This window comes from Taudactylus pleione, unplaced genomic scaffold, assembly GCF_031769625.1.
Source record: "Taudactylus pleione unplaced genomic scaffold, aTauple2 ptg000398l, whole genome shotgun sequence".
Taxonomy (NCBI): Eukaryota; Metazoa; Chordata; class Amphibia; order Anura; family Myobatrachidae; genus Taudactylus; species Taudactylus pleione.
The window spans coordinates 667,368-680,460 of NW_028284800.1; the positions used below are offsets into that span (position 1 = coordinate 667,368).

General features: G+C 41.9%; 1 protein-coding gene across 1 annotated transcript in view; it reads right to left on the reverse strand.

The window, feature by feature from the left end:
- Positions 1–13,093, reverse strand: part of ACAA1 (acetyl-CoA acyltransferase 1) — a 35,172-nt gene continuing 22,079 nt past the window's right edge. Inside the window, exons 6-12 of the mRNA XM_088446404.1 lie at positions 8,973–9,071; positions 7,001–7,081; positions 5,050–5,240; positions 4,489–4,668; positions 1,488–1,543; positions 519–664; positions 1–399 (exon numbers count right to left, since the gene is read on the reverse strand). Coding sequence (XP_088302530.1) covers positions 324–399; positions 519–664; positions 1,488–1,543; positions 4,489–4,668; positions 5,050–5,240; positions 7,001–7,081; positions 8,973–9,071 — 829 coding nt within the window. The 3' untranslated portion in view covers positions 1–323. The remainder of the gene's footprint in view (positions 400–518; positions 665–1,487; positions 1,544–4,488; positions 4,669–5,049; positions 5,241–7,000; positions 7,082–8,972; positions 9,072–13,093) is intronic.

Below are 13,093 nucleotides of genomic sequence, written 5' to 3' on the forward strand. Positions count from 1 at the left end.
TGAGCTAGGGGGTAAATATACTAAAGGTCGATTTTAATCATTAAAAATTTATCTGAATCGATCAACATTGAGGTTGTGTTTTAGAGGCTAAATCACAAATATACTAACAAAATGTTTTTTTATAGCGATATTTGAGTGTTTGTAAATGTGCGATTTAGCCCCTGGAACACAACATCGATGTCGATTTAGATCAATTTTAAATGATTAAGATCTACCTTTAGTAAATGTACCCCTAGGTGTCCCATGTTTCTCTATGAAGGGTTTGAATAGCTGGTTTGAACAGATCATCATTTGGTCCATAGAGACTCAGACCATCACAAACTTCAATTTCCAGGGTATTCAAACACAGCCGCAGCTCCCATTCCAGTTCCAATACACATGGATACGACGCCAAGTCCCCTGTAAAACAATAACCGCGTATAGTCAGGAAAGTGTATTAGAAGGTTTGGATGGGAGTAATATGTGCAAGCTGTGATACAGCTCAGAAAATGCTTCTAAACAGGCCCCAAGGCACTTACCGTTTACCCCTCCGCTTTAATTCATTCAGTAAGGTGATAGTCTGCCGGGTTCCTGTGCAGCCCAGGGGATGCCCAAGTGCTATAGCTCCTCCATTGGGGTTAATTTTCTCCATTGGGATTGCCAACTTCTCCACACAATATACGGCCTGTACAGACAAAGACCCAGTAAGAAGTACTGGTAGCTCACCAGCTTCTACAGCACGATAAGTCCTACATAATTCACAGCCTGGCAATAGTATTTCTGCACAGAAGTGTGGTATGAAACATTCTAGAGCTACAGTACTGATCAGCATGTTTTATTGGAAAGTACAGTAAATATCTAATGGTGCATACACACACACACACACACACACGGTCCAACTTGCTCGATCATCGATTTCATTGAATGATTCTTTCTATTTTAAAAATGAACGATATCGTTGAGCGATTTCATCAACGATCATGAACGATATCTGACTATTTAAATGATGTGGAATTCATAGATATCGAGCAAGTTGGCCTGCATGTATGGTTGACCTCAAATATCGTTATCGTCATACGGCCACGCGCATCGTTAGTCGTTCAGTGCAAAAAAGTGAACGATCAACGATATAGTTATCGTTCATATCGTCCTGCAAAGTTGGACCGTGTGTACGCACCATAAGACTGATTTTTTTTGTGAAGAATTCCATTTTGTGACACTATTTTAACATAGTTGTGTCACAAAAAGATCCAAAGTCACATACATCACATGTGTTATTGGAGAGCAGGACATAAAATAACATCACAACTTGAGAGAAAGGAAAGCTTTAAGGAAGGAAATGTCTTTGAGGCAGAGGGGAGTATCATCATTTATTGAGCAGACTGCAGCCTCCTAGACATTGTGTATCAGTCTGACATAAGTATAGTACACTACTATATAGTATAATACTGTCTGGCTGTCGGCTATTTTATGGCAGAGCACAAATGACATCTTATTGGAACACTCACTTGGCTGGCAAATGCTTCATTAATTTCATACACATCAATATCGTGAACCGTTAGACCTGAAATAGTAAATTAGATTTATAAATACATTATAGTTAGTATAGGGTTATTTGCAAACAATTAAGTGCATTTGTCATTAACTACATTTAAGCAAAAAACAAAAATCAAAATACATTGTATATATATAAAAAAAATATTAGTACAACAGACGGCCAATCAGATGCTAAAATCTCAAAGTATGTAAATAATTAATCACTAATTTATTTTATTAAATATTATATATTGAAAATTTCCAATTGATAAGATATACTGGGAGGGGTTGGGGTACAAAAAGGAAAAAGGGGGAAGGATTGAGAGCAAAGTACACAACAAAGAAACCCTAACAACATAACCAAAAGAAATCAATACGTACAAAGATAAGAGATATATGACTGATATCAAAACAGTGAGCAAGAGGCAGGGGGAGGGAGGGACACAGGACTCTGACCAAAGGACAACAATCATCTAGACCCACAGAGGCCGTAATCTCCCTAATTTCTACTATATGTCATTTACAGAATATCTATTAAACTACTTTACAAGAAAATGGGTTCTGGTGCAGAGTGTCAGACTGAAATAGGGATAATTTGATAGTTTTGGTATCACATGTAGCAATTATTTGTTAACACTTGATGCACAGGTAAAATATGCTGAAACCCAAACAACCAATCAGATGTTGGTTTGATTTTCTACACTGTACTATATAACTGAAGGTTAGAATCTGATTGGTCACTATGGGTTACATCACCATATCTTAATGCATGGAGCATGGACAGTGCACCAATTACTTAATTCTATCTGTAATCTCTGGGTGACAGGGGCAGGACCTGTGCATGTTGGTGTCACTGCCCTTGTCCTAACAGGCTGATTCTCTCAGGTACATTTCTCATGTATGATCTGTTGGGTTCTGCATGTGTAACAATTAGACCAGGCAGGTACATGTAGACCAGGCAGAAGGAACTGTGGGCCTGATTCAGACCCGGTCGCAAGCGCTAAGGGCTCGCAACCGGGTCAATGGTGGCCCAGAGCGCATGCGCATGACGGAGCCGGCTCCGTCGTGCGCATGCACGAGACTCGGATAGCGGCGGGCAAACAGTCGCTCCGGGTCTCGCACCAAAGGGGGTGTGCTGTTGATGTTGAGTGACAGCACGCCCCCTTTGGTGGGCGGGGGGGGGTTGGGAGTTATCTGCCCAGACGGAGGTGTTCCCATGAGAAGGCCTACCGTTTGGGGGCGGCCCCACTGACATCACAAGTGATGTCAGTGGGAGAGCTTTCAGCTCTGTTTGAGCCGAAAGCTCTCTGGGGCTTGCGGCCACGAGACCCTACCACAAGGGTCTCGATGCAAGCCCGATGGTCGCGATGGCCTTGACCATCGCGACCATCATCCTGGCCGCTCGCATTAGCTGTGGGTGGAAACCCACAGCAATGCGAGCGGCCAGGAGGCCGCTCCATAAAAAAAGAAAAAAAAAAAAGATGCCCTGATTCAGAGCGAGCACTCTGTCAGAGCGTCTGGCTCTGAATCAGGGCCTGTATTAGGTGTATTCCTAAGTGTTACATTTAGTACTGATGAGTATGTAGAAAGTAGAGAAATCTGATCATTGTATCGATATCACAGAATAATCTCCAGCGTCTGATCTATACAGATCTGTCGCATGCGCTAGAAATATCCCACTGTGAAGAGCCCTAATATTTGATAATAGCATACACACATACACTGTACACTGCATCACTCATTACCTACATAAAAGGGATCATATTCTATAACAATCCACTATATTGTTTCTAGAAATGCAATGCCCCCTCTACGCTTCATTTCCCAATTATATAGTACACTACTCGCTCACAGCATGCCTGACAAAGACACCCATGAGCTCACTTGGGAGGTGGACATGGGGGAGCCCTAGAATGCTGAGGAGTGGGCGCCGATTAGAGACAACGCTGCCAAATCCCGTATTTGTGATCGTGTGAAGGAAAACGTAAGCAGCTATATACTGTAGGTGGTACCGGTCCCTTACCCGCCTGCGGGCCATATACTCCGAATCATCAGACAGATGCTGGAGGGCTCTCTGGCTCATATATGGTGATCATGTCCCAAACTTAGGCCGTTTATGACCTTTGTTCATAACTTGATACATGCCGTTACGGGTAGAAATCTTTCGCATTACCCCTTTTACCCTTTCGCATTACCCCTTTTACCTAGGCTGATTGCTAAGCGCTTTCAGGCGCTGGTTCATTTTATACTTAATGCTTCCAATTGCTCTATAGCTGGTAACTGGAAATATACACAGCCCCCATCATCGTCCTCTTTGTTTAATTCGGTCAGGAATAGGTATCGCAGCCTTTTGCATGAACATCCCCAAAAATGTTATATTTTTATTTGGACTCTCTTACCACCATCAGGCCCCATCTCACACTCATAGTAAATCCCAGCTCTTTCCACTTCTTTTTCTTGTACCTCTCGCCCTAAGGCTGCGTACACACCTATAGCTATATCTGTCTGGTGAGAAGGAAAATCTGGTCCGTTTTCCAGTGTTTGAGAGCAAATTTCTCTTGTTATTTGCTTCCCATACATTACCAGATCTTCCTTCCCACCAGACAGATATCTATAGGTGTGTACGCAGCCTTACTAACATCTCCCTGTGCTCCCTTTTCCTTCTTTGCCCTCTTCATCCCCTCTTTTCTCTTATACCAGTCCCCCACCTTCCCTTCTGTACTCCCCCTCCCCTTCTGTACTGCTTTAAGGCCATTCACTAGCATTGTATATTTTGCTTTCTGACTCCCAATGGATATATGCTGTATTTTGAATATTGTTGTGATTTATTTTAACAAAATGATTTCCCTTCCTTCCATCCCTTCTTCCTTATATTTGAAAATAAATAATAAATGCTCTTAAAAAAAAAAGGATCTTATTCTACAGCTCTCTAGATCTGCTGATAGTGCACAACAGCAATTTGTGAAACGTTACCTGCTTTTTCCAATGCCACAGGTATAGCATAGGCTGGCCCAATCCCCATAATATCAGGGGGAACCCCGACTACCGCAAAAGACTTTAACACCCCCATAATAGGGAGACCTAACTGCGTTGCTGTGGAGCGCTTCGATACCAACACTGCGGCGGCTCCATCACTGACCTGACTGGAGTTTCCTGTAGGAAAAAAAATAAAATTGACAGCACATATTATAATATATTATATATATATATATATATATATATATATATATATTTCCTCAACACAAATAAAAGAGAAAATATAGTGCCTTCGCTATTCTTTGTCACTATACATGAATACCACAATAAAAGATTGTGTATTTAATGTCTGGCTATAGTAATACACATTTAGTATTCCACTTTACTTTGTATAAATACAGGAAATTTATGGTTTTATTTATAATAAACCTGGGCAGTTACGGCGAAAATGCCTGCGCTCCGCAAGACCGCTCAATTAAATTCCCGGTCTCAAGGCACTCGTACAATAATATGGCAGAGCATTAGCTTGTGTACAGGGTGACATAAGACACTACTCACCAGCAGTAGTGCTTCCACCTTCCTTAAAGGCTGGTTTGAGCTTTCCAAGCCCCTCCAGAGTGGTGCCTGCTCGAATACCCTCATCTTCACTCACGGTTATGGTATTTGTATTGCCCTGGTCATCGGTTAATGTGGTGGTTACAGGAACGATTTCGGCTTTGAAGCGTCCTGATCTTTGTGCGGCTGCAGCTCTGAAAAAATAATAATTGAGGTTTCAAGCCAGGTTTTCTTCACAGTATTATTTCCCAAACTGTGCCTCATGCCTCAGTGATGTCACTGATTCCTAGTGAATTGAATAAGTTGTATGCTCAAAACTATTGGCCCCACCCACATCATGGCTGCCTCCATGGTGTCTGTGGGCTGAGGAAACATAAAACAAAAACATATTCAGTCAGAAAACTTGTTGCATAATGGCCTGAATAATAATCACTGAAGGCAAATTGGCCAGAGATGAGGAATCACTTAGAGGTAGACATAGGATATGTACCTTTGGAGTACCTAGTGTATTTGCATTATGTAGATTTAGACACATCCTGCGATAGTTACACCAATGCACCAGTGTATATGTACACCGAACAGAAGCATGGGGCTTGCAAGCATTAGGCATGTCTATTAGTACTCAATGTGGAACTATAATTTCCCCATTATACACAAATTAGTAATGTAATAAAAAAAAACATCTGTATTTGGTGTATAATTAGGGTAATGTGGTCAGATACACAAGAAAAAAATAAAGTCTTGTTAATAGAAGTTAGCCATATTTACCATAAAAAAGGGAAAGTAAAACACCTCCGCATCCATTGCTTATCCCTTTAATATTAACTGGAAATCAACTTAACTGCAGCAATCGGTATGGAAAGGAGAAATCTGAAATGTGAATATCCAGCCACAAATCTAATATAATTGTGACGCTAAAGTTTTCAGTGCTATGAGATGAAGAGGCCAATACACAATCAGATTTATAGAATTGCCTATAGCAGTAGTTATTATCGGCCTGATCCTAAAGTGCATGTAAAGCTAATGCAATTCTGCCAATGCAACTATATGCCCATAGTCTAGTGTATGCATCTAACCACTCTTCTGTCTGTGAGAGCAGCTGTCATTACTATCTGCCCTTACTCCTACCCCATGCAAGGTGCAGGAGATCCATCGGCATCTGGCACCCTCTTTCCATATGTACGACTCAGAATAGCAAATAACTAGGACGACACACCCAGAAAATCGTTCCCTTGCATGCGCTCGTATTGCTGCCGCCCAGATGCCTCCCAGAAACACCAAATTATTGGCTGCAGAGAAAAGACTGAGATGTGTCAGACTCTGAACTCATCATAAGTTTGCAAATATCCCTATGCAGCCCATACCACGTGCGCAGCTGGCTATCATGTGTGACCTAACCAGATCCGGTCTAATCATAATCAGGCCCTATGTATAGGTTTGTACCGGCCCTCCAGCACATACATCATCTGAGCAGCAGTTACTGAACATGTGCTAGGTCTACACTTGCCCATCACTTCCCTCTCCTGAGTCACAGATACACAAAGCTTTCACTTTCTGTAACACAGGCTGCCAGCAGCAATGTGACAGGACCCTCAGATCACTACTCTGCTCAATCCACTATCTCTCAGTCTGGCTTCCTGCTTGCCTACACGTGCCGTCCTTATACTAGAACTATAGTGAACAAGTCACTGTCTCCCAGAAGCTCGACACTCTTCTCATGAAACACTCTGTGCTGCTCTGAGCATAGTAATGACACGATGGCCACCGGAGAGGTAGAACGATAATCAGAGTGATGCTCTAACTCCATGAAAACCAGGCATGGCAAAACGAAGGAAGAGCAGCAGATCAGACACAAACATAAGGAGCGGATCAGACATGAACATCATTTTCAAGGATATATAAGCAGCCAAGGAATATGTAATCCCCTTAGTATGAAATATTCCATCTTATTTACTTTTGTTGCGATGCCAAAGAAAATGTGTCTTGTTTCTGCCTGGTGACGTCAAACCTTTCAGCCACGTTCTCTGAGGTAATCCTGAAATAAAACATTAACGATTAGGAAATTTAAGACCATTTCTCGAGACTCAAAAAACACACATCAACTTCCATGTTTCTATCTGTTGTACAATCACTTTGCTGCACAAGTAGAGAGTAAATGAGGCACAATAGCACAAGTAAACGAGGCACAATGGCACAAGTAAACGAGGCACAATGGCACAAGTAAACGAGGCACAATAGCACAAGTAAATGAGGCACAATGGCACAAGTAAATGAGGCACAATGGCACAAGTAAATGAGGCACAATAGCACAAATAAATCAGGCACAAACGCTCAGAAATGGTAACAATCTAAAAAATAATATTGATAACATTTTTAATGTTAGTGGATTGGGATATAAAAAAAAAATCATGCTTGTGGGATAGATCAATTAAAGAATAATGAGAGTGTATGTACTTATGAGTCGGGTTCCAATGGAATAACCAGGAAAATTTCCTACGTCCTCAGTTGTACAAGGTGGATGAACCCATGTATCCTCTAATCCAGAGTTTCCCCAAACTCGTCCTCAAGTTTTAAAGGCTTCTGTGCTTGCGCACAGATTGTTTGTTAAACTGATTGAGGTGCTAATTGAGTCACCTGTACTTAAGCATAGATATCCTTAAAACCTGGACTTAGTATGCCTTGAGGACAGTTTATGAAACACTGATCTAATCCTAATATGTGTAGTATTCTCCTAGTGTAAATTTCCTCTTGCAGACATTTTTCCATAAATAAAACTAGCACTTATGTATAATAACATACTGAAGTGACAAAGGGTCCACATTATTGTAAATGACACAGTTTATAAGATATAAACGAGTCTTGGAACTTGTCAGTGACTAATTTAATAAAACGATATAAAACTAGGCTGTTGGTACTACAGAGTCAGTTAATAAAACACAAATACTTTAAAATGTGACTCAATTAAAAGAAAACCTAAAATAGAAAAAAAACAGATTGCGTCTCACTTATTTGGTATCTTGCAGCATGTTTCACGGCTCAAACGCTTCCGCGGGCAGTGAGCTTGTTCATCAGACAGACAAAGTCCTGGTCATACTATCTATCCACATTTAAGGTGTTTACGCAGAGTTATATTTATATACACTACAGCCAGCGCTGGAGATTATCTTGTATTGTGTATCAGTCTTTGGAAGCCATTTGGGAAGCTTCAGTTAATCTCCTCGTCTGCGGTCTTTAGATGCTGTGGATCCAACCATTTCTGCTTTGACCCCTTTATACAGGATATGCCAGTGTGTTTCTCTAACCCGGCCCTCATGGAACCCTAACAGTGCATGTTTTCCAGATAACCTAGCTGGAGCAAAGGTGTGTTAATTGACTAACAATAGATCTACTGTACAGGTGGCACTAATATTCCTGAGGATACCTTGAAAACATGCACTGTTAGGATTTGATGAGGACCAGGTTTGAGAAACACTGGGATATACTATAGTGTTCATTATAGCACCCTCCACTTGTCACAACCTGTGCAGTTCCTCTTTCCTGCCTGGGGTGTCACTCTCTGCTCTGGTACTTCTTGCACACTCAGCTAATGCAACACCCTGCTGAGGTACAGAGCAGAGCGTGCTAGAAGCACCAGAGCAGAAAGCGACACCCCAGGCAGGAAAGAGGAACTGCACGGGCTGTGGCAAGTGTCGGGTGCTAGAATGAACACTATACTATATATTGCTGCCTAGATTCATTACTTTTACTTTAAGTTCTGGGTTTAGCTCCAAAGCTCCCTGGTTGAATGTTCCCTGACCGGTGTGTATGTTTTGTACATTAGTAAATGAGTACATGGAATAAGTGGCTGAAACCATATAGGAGACTGTAGCCGCAATCTGAGAAAGAATACTGATGTACTGTACTGTACGTGCCTTTATATTACTCACCCCATGGGGATCATACAGTCCAAGGCTAGTTTATTATCCACCACACGGGAACTAATGTTGCCAGGATTTCCAACACTCGCAAGGCTCATAGATTCAACCCTGAACAGATGTAACACGATCACAGTTAGAGGTGCCCCTTTATACATACATATCGCAGCGTAACACTTAACACAATGTAACTAGCCGCCTGTGGTCATGCATACAGTATAGGCTATTGCTTCATCTCTGATTAGGATACGCGCATTTGATTTTTCTCAGGTATTGATCTGCATGTACAGTATATGTATAGTGCTATATGTACAACTAGGATAAGCTACATTTCAGCTGCTTATGGCCTAAAACTCCACCGAATGGGTGAATTAATAAAATACTCTCTCTCTCTCTGGCTATTAGGGCTGCACTTTGTGTTAGGTATAAATCATCCAGCTAGGAGGGAAGGTGTAATATTGCAAATTGGTCAAACCATGTTGCACTAGGGAAGAGGTCAATGTATAAAAATTGAATGTTGACACGAATGCAATGAAAACAATGTGATTTTAGTGTAGTTCTATCCCTAATGCTAATAGAAATGTTAACATTATGCAGGTGTCGACATTTTAACCATGTCGACATCACGAGTGTCGACATTACCAATGTCAACATTTTCATTGGTGACGTACTGACTGCATAGGGGCACACACATAACTTGCAATCTTGCTGAAGGAAAGCAAGTATACGACAAGCCAACAAACCAAAGTGATATGATCAGATTGTATAGCACTGAGATTTGGTCATTTGCACAATTTTTATCTTAATACAATGGAATTGCCGTGTATATGCTCTGTATTTGTAAAAATCATTGTGATTCTTCAGTGCACAGTGTTCTGCCTATGTAAATAGCAAAGTATCTGCAATTCAATCAATTTCTAGCTGGACCTCATAAAAGTTCATAGTACTAAAAGGTTGGGAATTTGCCAGGCAACTGATATAATCTACAGACAAAAATTCTAATTGATCTGTTATATATGTCTGCTAGTAACGAGACAGAAGCAGGTAGGACGCACAATTTTTAAGAAAATAACAGAATTTTTAACAGTCCAAATGAGGCTTAATAAACAACAACATATTGTGACAAAATTAGAGAAGTGTTGAAATATTTGCTCAGTGTTTGCGATTGCATCAAACCAGAACATATAGTCAGTCTTCCAGCAAGTCTCTGCCTGTGTCAGTATTGGTGTAGTTCAACAATACAGAAAAACCCAAAGCTAACCTGCAGGTATGTAAAGCAATGGTTCCCGAACTGTGTGCCATGGCACCCTGGGGTGCCTCGGGACATTCTCAGGGGTGCCTCAGGTTGGTGGTCTGCACCAAATCAAATTATTTATGGTCAATGTAAGAGGCAAAACATAAAATATTGGAACATACAGAAGCGCAACCCTGTCCACCACCACATAACTGAACCTAAGGATGACAGGTAAGCACAATTTAATTTTTTTTTTCTGAATAAAAAAAAAAAACTTTTGGCCTAGGGATGCTGTGAAAAAAATGTCGATATTCTAGGTTGCATTGATTCAAGAAAGTTTGGGAACCACTGATGTAAAGTATAATGGTGCATAGATATGGCCAGATTTGATGAACGATTTTTACAATGATTTGAACGATTTCATCAACGATGAACGATTTCAGACAGAATTAAAATAAATTAAATTGTCAAAATCTGACTGCAAACACAGTCGATGTCAGAGATCGTTATCTGACATGCGGGAACGCACATCGTTGGACGATGCATGCACTACATGTCAAAGATATGAACGATTGAACGATTTTTACAATCGTAATCGTTCATATCTGATAAGAAATCTGACCGTGTGTATACAGCATAAGAATGATATTAGGGCCTGATTCAGACCCGGTCGCAAGCGCTGAGCGCTCGCAACCGGGTCGATGGTGGCCCAGAGCGCAGAGCCGGCTCCGTCGTGCGCATGCGCGAGACCCGGATAGCGACGGGCAATCCGTCGCTCCGGGTCTCGCACCAAAGGGGGCGTGCTGTCGATATTGAGTGGGCGGGCCGGGGGTGTGGCTGCCCAGACGAAGGCGTTCACATGAGAACGCCTACCGTTTGGGGGCGGCCCCACTGACATCACAAGTGATGTCAGTGGGAGAGCTTTCGGCTCTGTTTGAGCCGAAAGCTCTCTGGGGCTTGCGGCCACGAGACCCTACCACAAGGGTCTCGTCGCAAGCCCAATGGTCGCAATGTTCTTGACCATCGCGACCATCATCCTGGCCGCTCACATTAGCTGTGGGTGGCAACCCACAGCAATGCGAGCGGCCAGGGGTCCGCTCCATAAAAAAAAAAAAAAAAAAGACGCCCTGATTCAGAGCGAGCACTCTGTCAGAGTGTCCAGCTCTGAATCAGGGCCTTAGTATAAACAGACATTTAAATCTTATTTAATGTCATTTCTTGTAGGGCCATGTACACAATAAATGGGTGGCATGGTGGTTGGCATTGCAGCCAGGGCTTTTTAACACGCGAGTACACAGCAAATAAAACATGTATTGTAAAGTAAGAATGTCTGTTTTTTGTAAATGGTCCTTATACAGGGAATAACTAGCAAAAATAGAGAAACAGCACAAAAATACTTAATATTTACACAGTTTTACATAAATAATAACGGGGTAAATGAATAGCTATACAAAAAAAAACGTACACAGGTGTCGCTGAAAGGGCTGTCTGTGGAGAAGGATTATAAGTGTAGAAAGTGGTAAATAAAACAAAAATATACATCCAGTAAAGCTTGAAATGACAGGGACATGTCATGGAAACAAATACTGATCTTTGTGCTTGCTGGCAAGCTAAAATGTGCAATCTCTGCTTTTATTATGTAACACAAGAGTCACTTTTAAAAGTGAATAGTTATTGTAAGCACCAGGCAGAGTAACCTTTACCCGCGAGTCTGTGATCTGATACTGTATTTAGGCCACAAGTGGATGTGGTCTTGTGCAAGAAACCAACCTTTGCTCAGATGTTTTGTACGGTACAATACACTCATTTAATACCTCACAGCATCAATTCACTACAATATCTATAACAGTAGTAAGCTAGGTGAAAGTTTTAATGTACTAACATGTGGCCCTTAGCCCCACACATTACTTTTTAAGAGATGCATACACCACACAAAGCCAGTATGTGCCTGCATAAAGCCAAGCGCTAGTTTCATCCTAGGGAGAATCAACTAGTGATATTATCCACTCAATGATAACAGACAGCATGGCTTCATGTTCTGCAGCTAGTGTAAGCCCCACAAGGTCTTCACCCATGTACCCACTGCTGTGTAGCACAGGTGCACAAGTGTCCCCAGAAGCAATTACTGTTTTAATGGGAGAAAGTAAAAAGATTGATCCTGGAATAATATAGCATAGGTCAAGCACTCTAATAGAGCAAAGTTAAGATATGCTCTAAGCCACTTGCATACTTCCCAACATGACCCATGGCAGGAGGGACACAATACTCTGTTCCTGGTCTTCACTGACGATTGCCGTCACCTGTGTTGAACTAGTTAATTGATAAGAAAGGTGTTTCGAAACAGGTGATGGCAATCATAAATTAAGAGGGAAGTCCATCAACAGAGCATTGTGTCCGTCCTGGAAGGGGTCACGTTGGAAGGTATGCACTTGTAGTTCTAACAGTCGCCAACATGCCCAAGAAGTTAAAGCCTGCTAGGGCATGCTGTGCATTGTAGTTACACTGTCCCATCTAGTGTGATTCAGCACTGTGCTGGATGGGAGCACTCACATTTTGAAGGATCTATTCACCTAAAGGAATTCTGGCCCAAGCTGATTTAGTTGGAGGTTTGCGCCCATTATTGGCAGGTGGACACACACTGCAGGTCTCCCTCTTTACCATGTGACCAGCCCTATTTGGCATAGCCTGGTACTGATTGCTGTTTTGGAAGAGGGCACCCACGCCCATTGTCACCGTGTCATAGTGGCATCCAGCAGAGACTATAAGCACTGGTGTGGATTACTCACATGGGAGGGATACTATTCATCCTTACAGTGAAGGTACTCCAACAAGCCCGGGTAATCAGTACCCACTCACCCCCCCCCCCTCACCCCCCTCAGCACATCTGTGTACACATAAA